The sequence below is a fragment of the Triplophysa dalaica genome, chromosome 21 (assembly GCF_015846415.1).
Source record: "Triplophysa dalaica isolate WHDGS20190420 chromosome 21, ASM1584641v1, whole genome shotgun sequence".
Classification (NCBI taxonomy): Eukaryota; Metazoa; Chordata; class Actinopteri; order Cypriniformes; family Nemacheilidae; genus Triplophysa; species Triplophysa dalaica.
Window position 1 is genome coordinate 232,501 of NC_079562.1, and position 14,007 is coordinate 246,507.

General features: G+C 45.7%; 1 protein-coding gene across 1 annotated transcript in view; it reads left to right on the top strand.

Annotated features, from left to right (window-relative positions):
• LOC130410179 (lysyl oxidase homolog 4) overlaps window positions 1-13,892 on the top strand; it is a 15,496-nt gene extending 1,604 nt beyond the window's left edge. The window contains exons 5-15 of the mRNA XM_056734698.1: window positions 6,310-6,348; window positions 6,429-6,639; window positions 6,741-6,915; window positions 7,759-7,913; window positions 8,030-8,197; window positions 8,875-9,037; window positions 9,128-9,371; window positions 9,638-9,753; window positions 10,008-10,144; window positions 12,623-12,734; window positions 12,818-13,892. Of these exons, the coding sequence (XP_056590676.1) occupies window positions 6,310-6,348; window positions 6,429-6,639; window positions 6,741-6,915; window positions 7,759-7,913; window positions 8,030-8,197; window positions 8,875-9,037; window positions 9,128-9,371; window positions 9,638-9,753; window positions 10,008-10,144; window positions 12,623-12,734; window positions 12,818-12,888 (1,591 nt within the window). The 3' untranslated portion in view covers window positions 12,889-13,892. The remainder of the gene's footprint in view (window positions 1-6,309; window positions 6,349-6,428; window positions 6,640-6,740; window positions 6,916-7,758; window positions 7,914-8,029; window positions 8,198-8,874; window positions 9,038-9,127; window positions 9,372-9,637; window positions 9,754-10,007; window positions 10,145-12,622; window positions 12,735-12,817) is intronic.
• Window positions 13,893-14,007: the final 115 nt, after the last annotated feature.

Sequence of the window (14,007 nt, forward strand, 5' to 3'; positions counted from 1 at the left end):
TTTATGTTTTAAACAATCTGTTGAATGATGGCAAAGAACTGAATATTTTCATTTGAATTGATATGTCGTCTGCGTGCCTGTGTGTGTGTGTCTGTGTGCGTGTGTGTGTGTCTGCGTGCGTGCAATGTGTCTGTATGCGAGTGTGTGTGTGTTTTGGATGGAGTCAGTGTGGCTGTGCTGTTGAAGTGAACAGGGCGTTTCAGAAACGTTCTTTTCATCACAGTGTGTTTTCATGTCCAGTTCCTCTTGAAATCATTCTTTTCTTTTCTAGTCACAACAACACCACAACTCTCACTCCAATATTCTATTCTCTCAAGAACTGATGTCATGACACTGTCTAACCTCACACACACATCACACACACACTGTCTAACCTCACACACACATCACACACACACTGCTCACCTCACACACACATCACACACACACTGTCTAACCTCACACACACATCACACACACACTGTCTAACCTCACACACACATCACACACACACTGCTCACCTCACACACACATCACACACACACTGTCTAACCTCACACACACATCACACACACACTGCTCACCTCACACACACATCACACACACACTGTATAACCTCACACACACATCACACACACACTGCTCACCTCACACACACATCACACACACACTGTCTAACCTCACACACACATCACACACACACTGCTCACCTCACACACACATCACACACACACTGCTCACCTCACACACACATCACACACACACTGTCTAACCTCACACACACATCACACACACACTGTCTAACCTCACACACACATCACACACACACTGTCTAACCTCACACACACATCACACACACACTGTCTAACCTCACACACACATCACACACACACTGCTCACCTCACACACACATCACACACACACTGCTCACCTCACACACACATCACACACACACTGTCTAACCTCACACACACATCACACACACACTGTCTAACCTCACACACACATCACACACACACTGCTCACCTCACACACACATCACACACACACTGTCTAACCTCACACACACATCACACACACACTGTCTAACCTCACACACACATCACACACACACTGTCTAACCTCACACACACATCACACACACACTGTCTAACCTCACACACACATCACACACACACTGTCTAACCTCACACACACATCACACACACACTGCTCACCTCACACACACATCACACACACACTGCTCACCTCACACACACATCACACACACACTGTCTAACCTCACACACACATCACACACACACTGTCTAACCTCACACACACATCACACACACACTGTCTAACCTCACACACACATCACACACACACTGCTCACCTCAAACACACATCACACACACACTGTCTAACCTCACACACACATCACACACACACTGTCTAACCTCACACACACATCACACACACACTGCTCACCTCAAACACACATCACACACACACTGCTCACCTCACACACACATCACACACACACTGTCTAACCTCACACACACATCACACACACACTGTCTAACCTCACACACACATCACACACACACTGCTCACCTCACACACACATCACACACACACTGTCTAACCTCACACACACATCACACACACACTGTCTAACCTCACACACACATCACACACACACTGCTCACCTCAAACACACATCACACACACACTGCTCACCTCACACACACATCACACACACACTGTCTAACCTCACACACACATCACACACACACACTGTATAACCTCACACACACATCACACACACACTGTCTAACCTCACACACACATCACACACACACTGTCTAACCTCACACACACATCACACACACACTGTATAACCTCACACACACATCACACACACACTGCTCACCTCACACACACATCACACACACACTGTCTAACCTCACACACACATCACACACACACTGCTCACCTCACACACACATCACACACACACTGCTCACCTCACACACACATCACACACACACTGTCTAACCTCACACACACATCACACACACACTGTCTAACCTCACACACACATCACACACACACTGTCTAACCTCACACACACATCACACACACACTGTCTAACCTCACACACACATCACACACACACTGCTCACCTCACACACACATCACACACACACTGCTCACCTCACACACACATCACACACACACTGTCTAACCTCACACACACATCACACACACACTGTCTAACCTCACACACACATCACACACACACTGCTCACCTCACACACACATCACACACACACTGTCTAACCTCACACACACATCACACACACACTGTCTAACCTCACACACACATCACACACACACTGTCTAACCTCACACACACATCACACACACACTGTCTAACCTCACACACACATCACACACACACTGTCTAACCTCACACACACATCACACACACACTGCTCACCTCACACACACATCACACACACACTGCTCACCTCACACACACATCACACACACACTGTCTAACCTCACACACACATCACACACACACTGTCTAACCTCACACACACATCACACACACACTGTCTAACCTCACACACACATCACACACACACTGCTCACCTCAAACACACATCACACACACACTGCTCACCTCACACACACATCACACACACACTGTCTAACCTCACACACACATCACACACACACTGTCTAACCTCACACACACATCACACACACACTGCTCACCTCACACACACATCACACACACACTGTCTAACCTCACACACACATCACACACACACTGCTCACCTCACACACACATCACACACACACTGTATAACCTCACACACACATCACACACACACTGCTCACCTCACACACACATCACACACACACTGTCTAACCTCACACACACATCACACACACACTGCTCACCTCACACACACATCACACACACACTGCTCACCTCACACACACATCACACACACACTGTCTAACCTCACACACACATCACACACACACTGTCTAACCTCACACACACATCACACACACACTGTCTAACCTCACACACACATCACACACACACTGTCTAACCTCACACACACATCACACACACACTGCTCACCTCACACACACATCACACACACACTGCTCACCTCACACACACATCACACACACACTGTCTAACCTCACACACACATCACACACACACTGTCTAACCTCACACACACATCACACACACACTGCTCACCTCACACACACATCACACACACACTGTCTAACCTCACACACACATCACACACACACTGTCTAACCTCACACACACATCACACACACACTGTCTAACCTCACACACACATCACACACACACTGTCTAACCTCACACACACATCACACACACACTGTCTAACCTCACACACACATCACACACACACTGCTCACCTCACACACACATCACACACACACTGCTCACCTCACACACACATCACACACACACTGTCTAACCTCACACACACATCACACACACACTGTCTAACCTCACACACACATCACACACACACTGTCTAACCTCACACACACATCACACACACACTGCTCACCTCAAACACACATCACACACACACTGTCTAACCTCACACACACATCACACACACACTGCTCACCTCACACACACATCACACACACACTGTCTAACCTCACACACACATCACACACACACTGTCTAACCTCACACACACATCACACACACACTGCTCACCTCACACACACATCACACACACACTGCTCACCTCACACACACATCACACACACACTGTCTAACCTCACACACACATCACACACACACTGTCTAACCTCACACACACATCACACACACACTGCTCACCTCACACACACATCACACACACACTGTCTAACCTCACACACACATCACACACACACTGTCTAACCTCACACACACATCACACACACACTGTCTAACCTCACACACACATCACACACACACTGTCTAACCTCACACACACATCACACACACACTGTCTAACCTCACACACACATCACACACACACTGTCTAACCTCACACACACATCACACACACACTGTCTAACCTCACACACACATCACACACACACTGTCTAACCTCACACACACATCACACACACACTGCTCACCTCACACACACATCACACACACACTGCTCACCTCACACACACATCACACACACACTGCTCACCTCACACACACATCACACACACACTGTCTAACCTCACACACACATCACACACACACTGCTCACCTCACACACACATCACACACACACTGTCTAACCTCACACACACATCACACACACACTGTCTAACCTCACACACACATCACACACACACTGCTCACCTCACACACACATCACACACACACTGCTCACCTCACACACACATCACACGCACACTGTCTAACCTCACACACACATCACACACACACTGTCTAACCTCACACACACATCACACACACACTGTCTAACCTCACACACACATCACACACACACTGCTCACCTCACACACACATCACACACACACTGCTCACCTCACACACACATCACACACACACTGTCTAACCTCACACACACATCACACACACACTGTCTAACCTCACACACACATCACACACACACTGCTCACCTCACACACACATCACACACACACTGTCTAACCTCACACACACATCACACACACACTGCTCACCTCACACACACATCACACACACACTGTCTAACCTCACACACACATCACACACACACTGCTCACCTAACACACACATCACACACACACTGCTCACCTCACACACACATCACACACACACTGTCTAACCTCACACACACATCACACACACACTGTCTAACCTCACACACACATCACACACACACTGTCTAACCTCACACACACATCACACACACACTGTCTAACCTCACACACACATCACACACACACTGCTCACCTCACACACACATCACACACACACTGTATAACCTCACACACACACTGCTCACCTCACACACACATCACACACACACTGCTCACCTCACACACACATCACACACACACTGCTCACCTCACACACACATCACACACACATCACACACACACTGCTCACCTCACACACACATCACACACACACTGCTCACCTCACACACACATCACACACACACTGCTCACCTCACACACACATCACACACACACTGTCTAACCTCACACACACATCACACACACACTGCTCACCTCACACACACATCACACACACACTGCTCACCTCACACACACATCACACACACACTGCTCACCTCACACACACATCACACACACACTGCTCACCTCACACACACATCACACACACACTGCTCACCTCACACACACATCACACACACACTGCTCACCTCACACACACATCACACACACAATGGGTGATTTTTAATAGTTAGTTTGTGTCAGTAGGTTCATGACTCCACCCATGTGACTCAATAGTTTCTCTCTGTTGTTTCACTTCAACTGTGTTATTGTGAGAGAAAGTTTATTTTCGATGTGATCTTCTTGCGATGCGGTGCAGTAATGCTTGTGCCTGTCACACACATTAATGTTGCAAATGTAGTTGGAAGAAACACACAGCTTATGGTTTATTTCCTCACCGAGAATCTTGTTGGATTTGTTCTGGATTGTCCGAATCTTAATTGTTTCAGATTTTTTATTGAGTTTATTGATCTGTTTCTGTTCTGACCATTGATGTATGTCCTGGAAGTGACTCTGTTTGGCCGTGGATCCTCTTCGAACATATTTTCATGCATCTGAAGGTTTTGGGATGAATTGTATTTTTTTTCCGCTGAAGCAAACACACACGTTCATTCTTTGTGGGATTGTGATGTGTGGGATTCCAGACGCGTGTGGTTTTCCTCAGAAGGTAGAGAACATTCCTGATGGTTTCTGGACCAAACTACGCCTGGTTTCTCCTCCTCTCATGCATGTCCTCCACATGAAGTTCTGCTCAGATGAAGCCTGACATATATGTGTAGAGAAATAACATAAGACAGAAAAGAACGTTTGACTGGAGAACATTGAGATCTCTTTGTGTTTGTCTGATGACCACAAAACCAGTGTGTTTATTTGACCTCTGGCAGCGTGTGTGAGATTCTCTGTCATATAACTGTGAACTCTTCATATAGACACATGAAACACAAACATGACATTTGGTTCCAGACGTCTGCTTATTGAGTTTCAAATGCTTCTGTTGTTTTATGGTTTGTGTTTCTTCCTCCTGTACAGGAAACTGTGGGACTCAAAGATGGAGGATTCAGCCACACGGTAACGTTTCATTTAGTGTTTATTTTGAGCAGATGAGTTTGAGACGTCCGTCTGTATTCTGTCCGTGTGTGTGTGTGCAGGTCTGCGGTCGGTAAGAAGAGTTCTTGGGTGGAGAGGGTTCAGTGTTCAGGGACAGAGGTTTCGTTGGCTCAGTGTCACGTTCGTCTCTCTGTCCCGCGCACTGACGTTCCCTGCAGCGGTGGCATGCATGCGGTGGTGCGCTGCGTCCCCGGACCTCAGTTCTCCAGGATCTCCGCCTCTGGACAGCCACAAGCCCCGCCCACCCTGAATGTAAAAACCCAAACATTTGCATTCAATGATCTTCATAATGCTATGAATCCGTTCATGATCTAAGATCTAGATGAGATGACTCATACATGTGTTGTGTGCAGGTGCGTCTGAAAGCGGGGGCTCGTGTGGGTGAGGGTCGGGTGGAGGTGCTTCGAGAGGGCAAATGGGGTACGGTGTGTGATCATCTGTGGGATGTGTCTGCAGCCAGTGTGGTGTGTAGAGAACTGGGCTTGGGCTCGGCCAGAGACGCTTTCAGAGGAGCACAGGCGGGTCAAGGTCACTCCAGCACACATGGACATCTTCTTTTTCTGATGAATGATAATAAAACCAGACATCAATTTATATGAATCATTCAGATTCATCTTTGACACTGTTCATATCAAGATTATATTTCCAGCGAATGTTCTTTATGCATGTGATGATTTTATGCAAAACATTTAAAAAAACATAGAGATGTGTGTTGAGATTGTAACTCTAAACTCTTCAGTGGTTTGAACGGCAGAAGGAATCGTTGTGCGTGCGTCTGATCTGATCTTTCCTGATCCCTCATCACTCCACCGGAAACTCATTTAAGATCAAAGCAGAAGAACTCACGCCTTTTCCTTTGGTTCACTTTCTGGTTCTTGTGCTCTCCATTTCCAATCATCTGCAGAACACAATGAACGCGCACGAGCGTCTGATGTGTGTTGTGCGGCTGATTCAGAGGAATTCTTGCTCAGCTTGAGGATAGTGTGGGGTGATGTGAGCGTCTCTTGTGATGACAGCATAACCTAACTACACAAATTACAGGGAGATGTGTCTATACATACACAAGTTTCCAGCCCGCTGCTATTTTCATCTATTAAATGTGTGTCGTTTGAAAAACCGTCCACATCACAGGAGCGTCTGCACCACATGCGTCTGCGCAGGTTTGTCTTGTGATCCGGCCAGATTCGGACTTTTCAGCCAAACACAAGTGTAAACACAAACACAAGTGTATGAAGAAGTATTTCTAGCCAGTGAACTGAAGGCGGTGAAAAGGAGACACAGATGTTAACATGTGGAACATCAACACTCACACGTGTCTGAAAGCCTCTACTGTGTGTCTTTGTGTGTGTGTGTGTGTGTGTGTGTGTGCAGGCACTGGACCGATCCATATGAACGCTGTTCAGTGTTCAGGGAGAGAGAGATCCATCACACAGTGTCGCTTTAAGGAGGTTCCACTACACTCCTGCAAACACAACCAGGATGCATCTGTGCGCTGCAACGTCCCCCAAACACACCTGTCCACCACGGTCAGACACACACACACACCTGTCACAGGCACAAACACACATTTAATAGACTGATGACAACGATTCATGCATTATTAAATCCAATAAAGATGTTTTCACGCACGTGTGTTTCACAGGTGCGTCTGTCGGGCGGTCGGGAGGCGGCGGAGGGTCGTGTGGAGGTGTTGATGGAGGTGAACGGTCAGAAGCGTTGGGGTTCAGTGTGCAGTGAGAACTGGAGCATTACTGAAGCCATGGTGGTGTGCAGACAACTCGGCTTCGGCTTCGCTTCTACAGCCCATCAGGTACAAACATCACATTCAGTTCTCCTGCTGAGAGTAATTACAGACTTCTGCAGTTTCAGGAAACTCTGAGAGAGAAAACAAACTCAAAATAGATCACAGTTGTGTTCTTATAAAAGTGGTGCATGCTAAATAGACGGTGGAAAATATTTGATAATGTCCGTCAATTAACTGTAATAGTGAGAGCCATTAATAGAATCACTGTGAACTCCTGATGAGTCAGCGTGTGTGTGTGTGTGTGAGAGAGAAGGGTAAACCTACAATATGGGGACGAAATGTCCCCATGAGGAAACAAGCTTATAAATCATACAGAATCAACTTTTTGGAAAATCTAAATGAGCAGAAAGTGTTGTGTGATTGTGAGGTTTAGAGGGAATATGATATACAGTTTGTACAGTATAAACACCATTGTGTCGATGGAATGTCCCCATAAAACATGAAAACCCAACATGTGTGTGTGTGTGTGTGTGTGTGTGGGGGGGGGGGGGGGGACGTCATGCAATACATTTTTTAACTGTAAACCTGATGTTATTTTAAATGTACTGCCGAGGAAAGCTAGTCCTCTGTTTGGTGATCTCTTTGCTTTATACCTCATTAACATCCAAAGTGTTCTAAAGTATTTCCATACCTTACAAAACTTGTGTTTCAGTCAGATGACTTTTTGAGGTGTGTTTGTGCAGGAGACGGGGTTCTGGTCGAGCAGCTCTGGGTCTGAGGATGTGATTCTGAGTGGGACTCACTGTGTCGGGCCAGAGATGTCCATCCAGCAGTGCCGGCGAAACACCCAGGTGTACTGTCCTCGAGGGGGCGGAGCCAGAGCGGCCGGGGTCACCTGTACAGACGGTAGGAGGTCACTCTCTGAAACTGTACAAACCCAATCTAGTGTATTCTGGAATGGCTTTCAGTGTGAATCTTTGTATGTTTTGTTCTCAGCCGCTCCTGATCTGGTGGTGGACGCTCAGCTGGTTCAGGAGAGCGCGTATCTGGAGGACCGTCCGCTTCACCTGCTCACCTGCGCACACGAGGAGAACTGTCTGTCATCATCTGCGGCGCGCATGCACTGGCCGTATGGTCACCGGCGTCTGCTGCGATTCTCCTCACGCATCATGAACCTCGGACGAGCCGATTTCAGACCGCGAGCCACCAAAGAATCCTGGACCTGGCACCAGTGCCACAGGTGTGTGTGTGTGTGTGTGTGTGTGCGTGCGTGCGTGTGTGTGCGTGTGCGTGTGTGTTAAGCTCTTTTTTGTCAATGAGCAGCGCTGATATAACACACTTCACAGAAGTCATCACGTGATGTTTCAAGAGCCAATGAAAGGGCAGGATTGTGGTCACATGACAGCTGTTAGATTAGAGAGTGTTGAAGACAATGAGTCCAGTGACAGTCATTGTCTTCTCATTCATTCTAAGATGTGATGTTTTCTTTTCTTTTCTCTTTTACAGACATTATCACAGTATTGAGATCTTTACACATTATGACCTTCTGACCCTGAATGGCACAAAGGTCGCTGAGGGTCACAAAGCCAGTTTCTGTCTGGAGGACACGTACTGTCCCAACGGTAAATACAATAAAGCCTTCAGAAAATATCTCTATTTAATATGGCATTTATTCCTCACAGACATGAATGAGATTTAATGGAGAGCAAGGTTTTTTCATTTATAAACATAGACAGAAGTGTTATTGTTTATGAAAGTGTGTTTATTTTCAGACGTCTGCATGATGTTGACCTCTGACCTCCGTCCAACTGAGCGACCCGTGAATCTGTTCTTCTGAACATACATATGTAACTGTGTTTTGTGTGTCTGTGAACAGGTCTGTCAAAGCATTTCTCGTGTTATAACATGGGTGATCAGGGTATTTCTGTGGGCTGCTGGGATACGTACCGTCATGACATTGACTGTCAGTGGGTGGACATCACAGATGTGCGTCCGGGGGATTATATCTTCCAGGTGAGTTTATAAACAATAAGATTATAGTAATACGTACTGAGAATAACAACATGTATGGGAGTGTGATTGTGTGTGTGTGTGTGTGTGTCTGCACAAAGATAAAAATATCAAAGTATTTGCTGTCATTTTTGACCTGGTCATCTCATACGTCAAAGTAAATGATGTTTATTTGAAAATGTGAGAATGCAGACATGTTTGGGGGTAGAGTGAGAGTAACAGCAGACAGTTTTATACAAAATAAACATGAAAACACAAAAAGTGTGCTTGTTATTTTTCTCGTGTGAAAAACCCTCTGAGCAAATGTGGAGAGGTTTGAGAAAATGACCTTGATTATTGTGGAGAGTAATGAGAGAGTGAGAGAGTCACAGACGTTTATTGTCACGCCAGAGTTTGGGCTTCATCTGAAAAATCTTTCTTTCAGTTTTATTTGAAGGCTGCTTTTGTTTAGTGGGAAACACGTCTGATGGAAACGGTTTACAGATTCACAAATGAGATGAAGCTACAAGAAACATTAGCACAGGCCCATTGTTTTGTTATTGGTTATAAAAGTGTAACAGCAGTGTGACGGTGGTGAAGTGGGATCTGTTCTGAGAAGAACTTTTGTAAGCATGGTGTGTGAGAGTGTGTGTGGGTGTTTAAACACATGAGTGCGGTCAGTGATAACACAGAATCATCTCAGTCATGTTTCCATCCCGCCCGAGGCTTTAAATACACTTATTCCAGCATCTAATGGAACCTTTTGAATTTCAGCTCAGAGAACTTAAGCAGCAAACATTTCCATTGAATGTCATAAACTGGTCGTTATTCAAGTCATTCAGTGTTAATGTTTGTGTGTCACAGCACATGGGAAAGCCATTCAAGATTCTTTTCTGGTCACAGCAGGACTGAAGTGTTTTATTCAGTTGAGGTGAACAGACAGCAGAAATAACAACACTGACCACGACTCTCCCTTACACAACACACTGTGTGTGTGTGTTCTGTTGTGTGTGTGTCTCCTGTGGACAGCTTGAGCTAATTCCAGCTCTTTACGACATCCACAAGTCAGTTTCTTATGCTGTGGTGTTGTTTTTGTGTGTGTGTTCTGTTGTGTGTGTGTCTCCTGTGGACAGCTCGAGCTAATTCCAGCTCTTTCCGACATCCACAAGTCAGTTTCTCATGCTGTGGTGTTGTTTTTGTGTGTGTGTGCTTGTGCGTGTGTGTGGTGTGTGTGTGTGTTTGTGTGTGTGTGTGTGTTCTCCACACACGCCTCTGCTGGTTCAAATCCTACCTCTCCGACAGATCCTTCAGGGTGTCATGGAGGGGCTCGCTGTCCACGGCTCACCACATGATCACTGGGGTCCCTCAGGGGTCGGTGCTTGGACCGCTGCTTTTTTCCATCTACACGACATCACTGGGACCCATCATTCAGGCACATGGCTTCTCATATCACTGTTATGCCGACGACACCCAGATCTACATCTCGTTTCACTCAGACGATACCACTGTAGCAGCTCGCATTACATCCTGCCTCGAGGACATCTCAGCTTGGATGAAAGACCATCACCTCCAGCTGAACCCTGCCAAGACCGAACTACTCGTGTTTCCGGCACAACCTACGGTCCAACACGATTTCAACATCCATCTTGGCAATACCACAATCACCCATTCCAAAACAGCCAGGAACCTCGGAGTCATATTTGATGAACAGTTGTCCTTCAATGATCACATTGCAAAGACAACACGGTCATGCCGATATGCCTTATTCAACATTAGAAAGAGCATGCGGCACAACTCCTTGTCCAGGCCCTGGTAATCTCAAAGTTGGACTACTGCAATGCTCTCCTTGCTGGTCTTCCTGCAAAGGCTGTCAAACCACTTCAGCTGGTTCAGAACGCAGCAGCACGCCTCGTCTTCCAACAGCCCAAAAGGGCTCACGTGACTCCCTTTTCATCTCTCTTCACTGGCTACCGGTTGCAGCCCGTATCAGATTCAAGTCACTAATGCTTGCCTACAGGACTATCACTGGATCTGCACCGGCTTACTTCCACACTCTCCTGCACTCCTACACCCCATCAAGATCCCTGCGTTCAGCAAACCAGCGGCGGCTTGTATTGCCTTCTCATAAGGGCAGTAAATCGCTCTCCCGCTCTTTCTCATTCACAACTCCTTCCTGGTGGAACATTCTTCCTAACTCTGTCCGTTCAACCACATCTCTCACAACATTTAAAACACTTCTTAAAACCCATCTCTTCTGTGAATACTTGACAAACAAATGAAAAAATGAAAAAACAAACAACAAAAAAAATACACTAACCCTTTCTCTCAACAGGTAGTGGTCTAGCTTTTGTTGAAACCAGTAACTTTGTATTGGCACCTAATGTATTATGGCTCCTGTATGAACTATCGCTTATTGCTCCTAAACTCTTTGTAAGTCGCTTTGGATAAAAGCGTCTGCTAAATGTCTAAATGTAAATGTAAATGTAAATGTGTGTGCTGTAGGTGGAGGTTAACCCCTCGCTGGACATGGCTGAGTCAGACTTTCAGAATAATGTCATGCGCTGTCGCTGCAGGTATGACGGAGCACGTGTGTTTCTGTACGGCTGTCACGCAGGTGAGATGATTGATTGAGAATGTGACGTCAAACCTCTCACGCGTGCTGATTGGTTAACTGTTAACTTCTCTCTGGTCGTCTAGGTGACGCATACAGTGCAGATGTGGAGGACCTGTTTGAGCACCAGCGTCAGATCTCAAATAACTTCATCTGATGATTGACATCTCTCCTCGTCTCTCTCCTGTGTGTCATGTCATCTCTATGGGGGCGGAGAGTGTGCTGATGCACGCACAGATGAGGGTGGAGTCTGATGATTGATGGGTAGGGGGTGGGGTTAAGGCCAGTAGTTCATCATCAGGTGTCTTCAGTGTCTGTGAGGTGCAGGGTGAGAGCTTGAAGGGCCGATCGCCGGTTTTGTTCATGATGGTTAAGACACATTTCTCAATATTTCCATCACTTTTGTAAAGATCTTCACACAGACAGTTGTGTGTACAGCAGTACTGTGTGTTTCACATTGAGAAAGCTGGTTTGCACACACACGTGTGGTGTATCTCACCTGAACCCACCACTCTCTCCAACACAATTCTCTTATTCAGTTTCTGTCAGGTTGTGAAGTTGAGAAGACCCTAAACATCTACACGCAGTTTTATTGGTGCTTGTGTTGGAATGAGAAGAGAATTCATGTCATTTTAAAGATGATTCTCAGTTGAGCTGTGAGTTTTACAAACATGATCACAATATTGAGCAATGTGTTCTGATGATTATGAACAAAAACACTGTAAATCAACATCATGACAAACTCTGTGAATCATGTGTTATCTGTTTTTAACAAAAACACTAAAGTGACGCTCTGTTTGAGTTGAGTTTCATTTAGAAATAGGAACCGTCTTTCTTGTGCATATATCAGATTCAGATTTAGAGTTTGTGTGAACTGGGCTTTTATTTCTAGTCTTTTACATGGTGATGTACACCAGTGAAATTTTTATATTTGACATCAGAAGCGAGAATGGGACTTTCAGCCTTTAAATCTCATTCATTTCTGCTGATGTTTTCATTTATTAATGTCATGTTATGTTTTATCATCCGCTGTGCCGTAATATTCACATTACACAGAAGAAAATCTGGTATGCGTGTAATGTGTGACATTCTAACTGACCTCAATATCTTTCATATTTTATCAAATCAATATTCTAAAGGTCTATGAATAGATGGTGCTTAAATACTTGAAAAATAAAAAAATTCACATCTCTGGGAAATCTTCACTTTGATGTGTCTGTGTGGAAAAAAAACAATATGACACCAAAATTGTAATAAACACCGAACATCAGGAAGC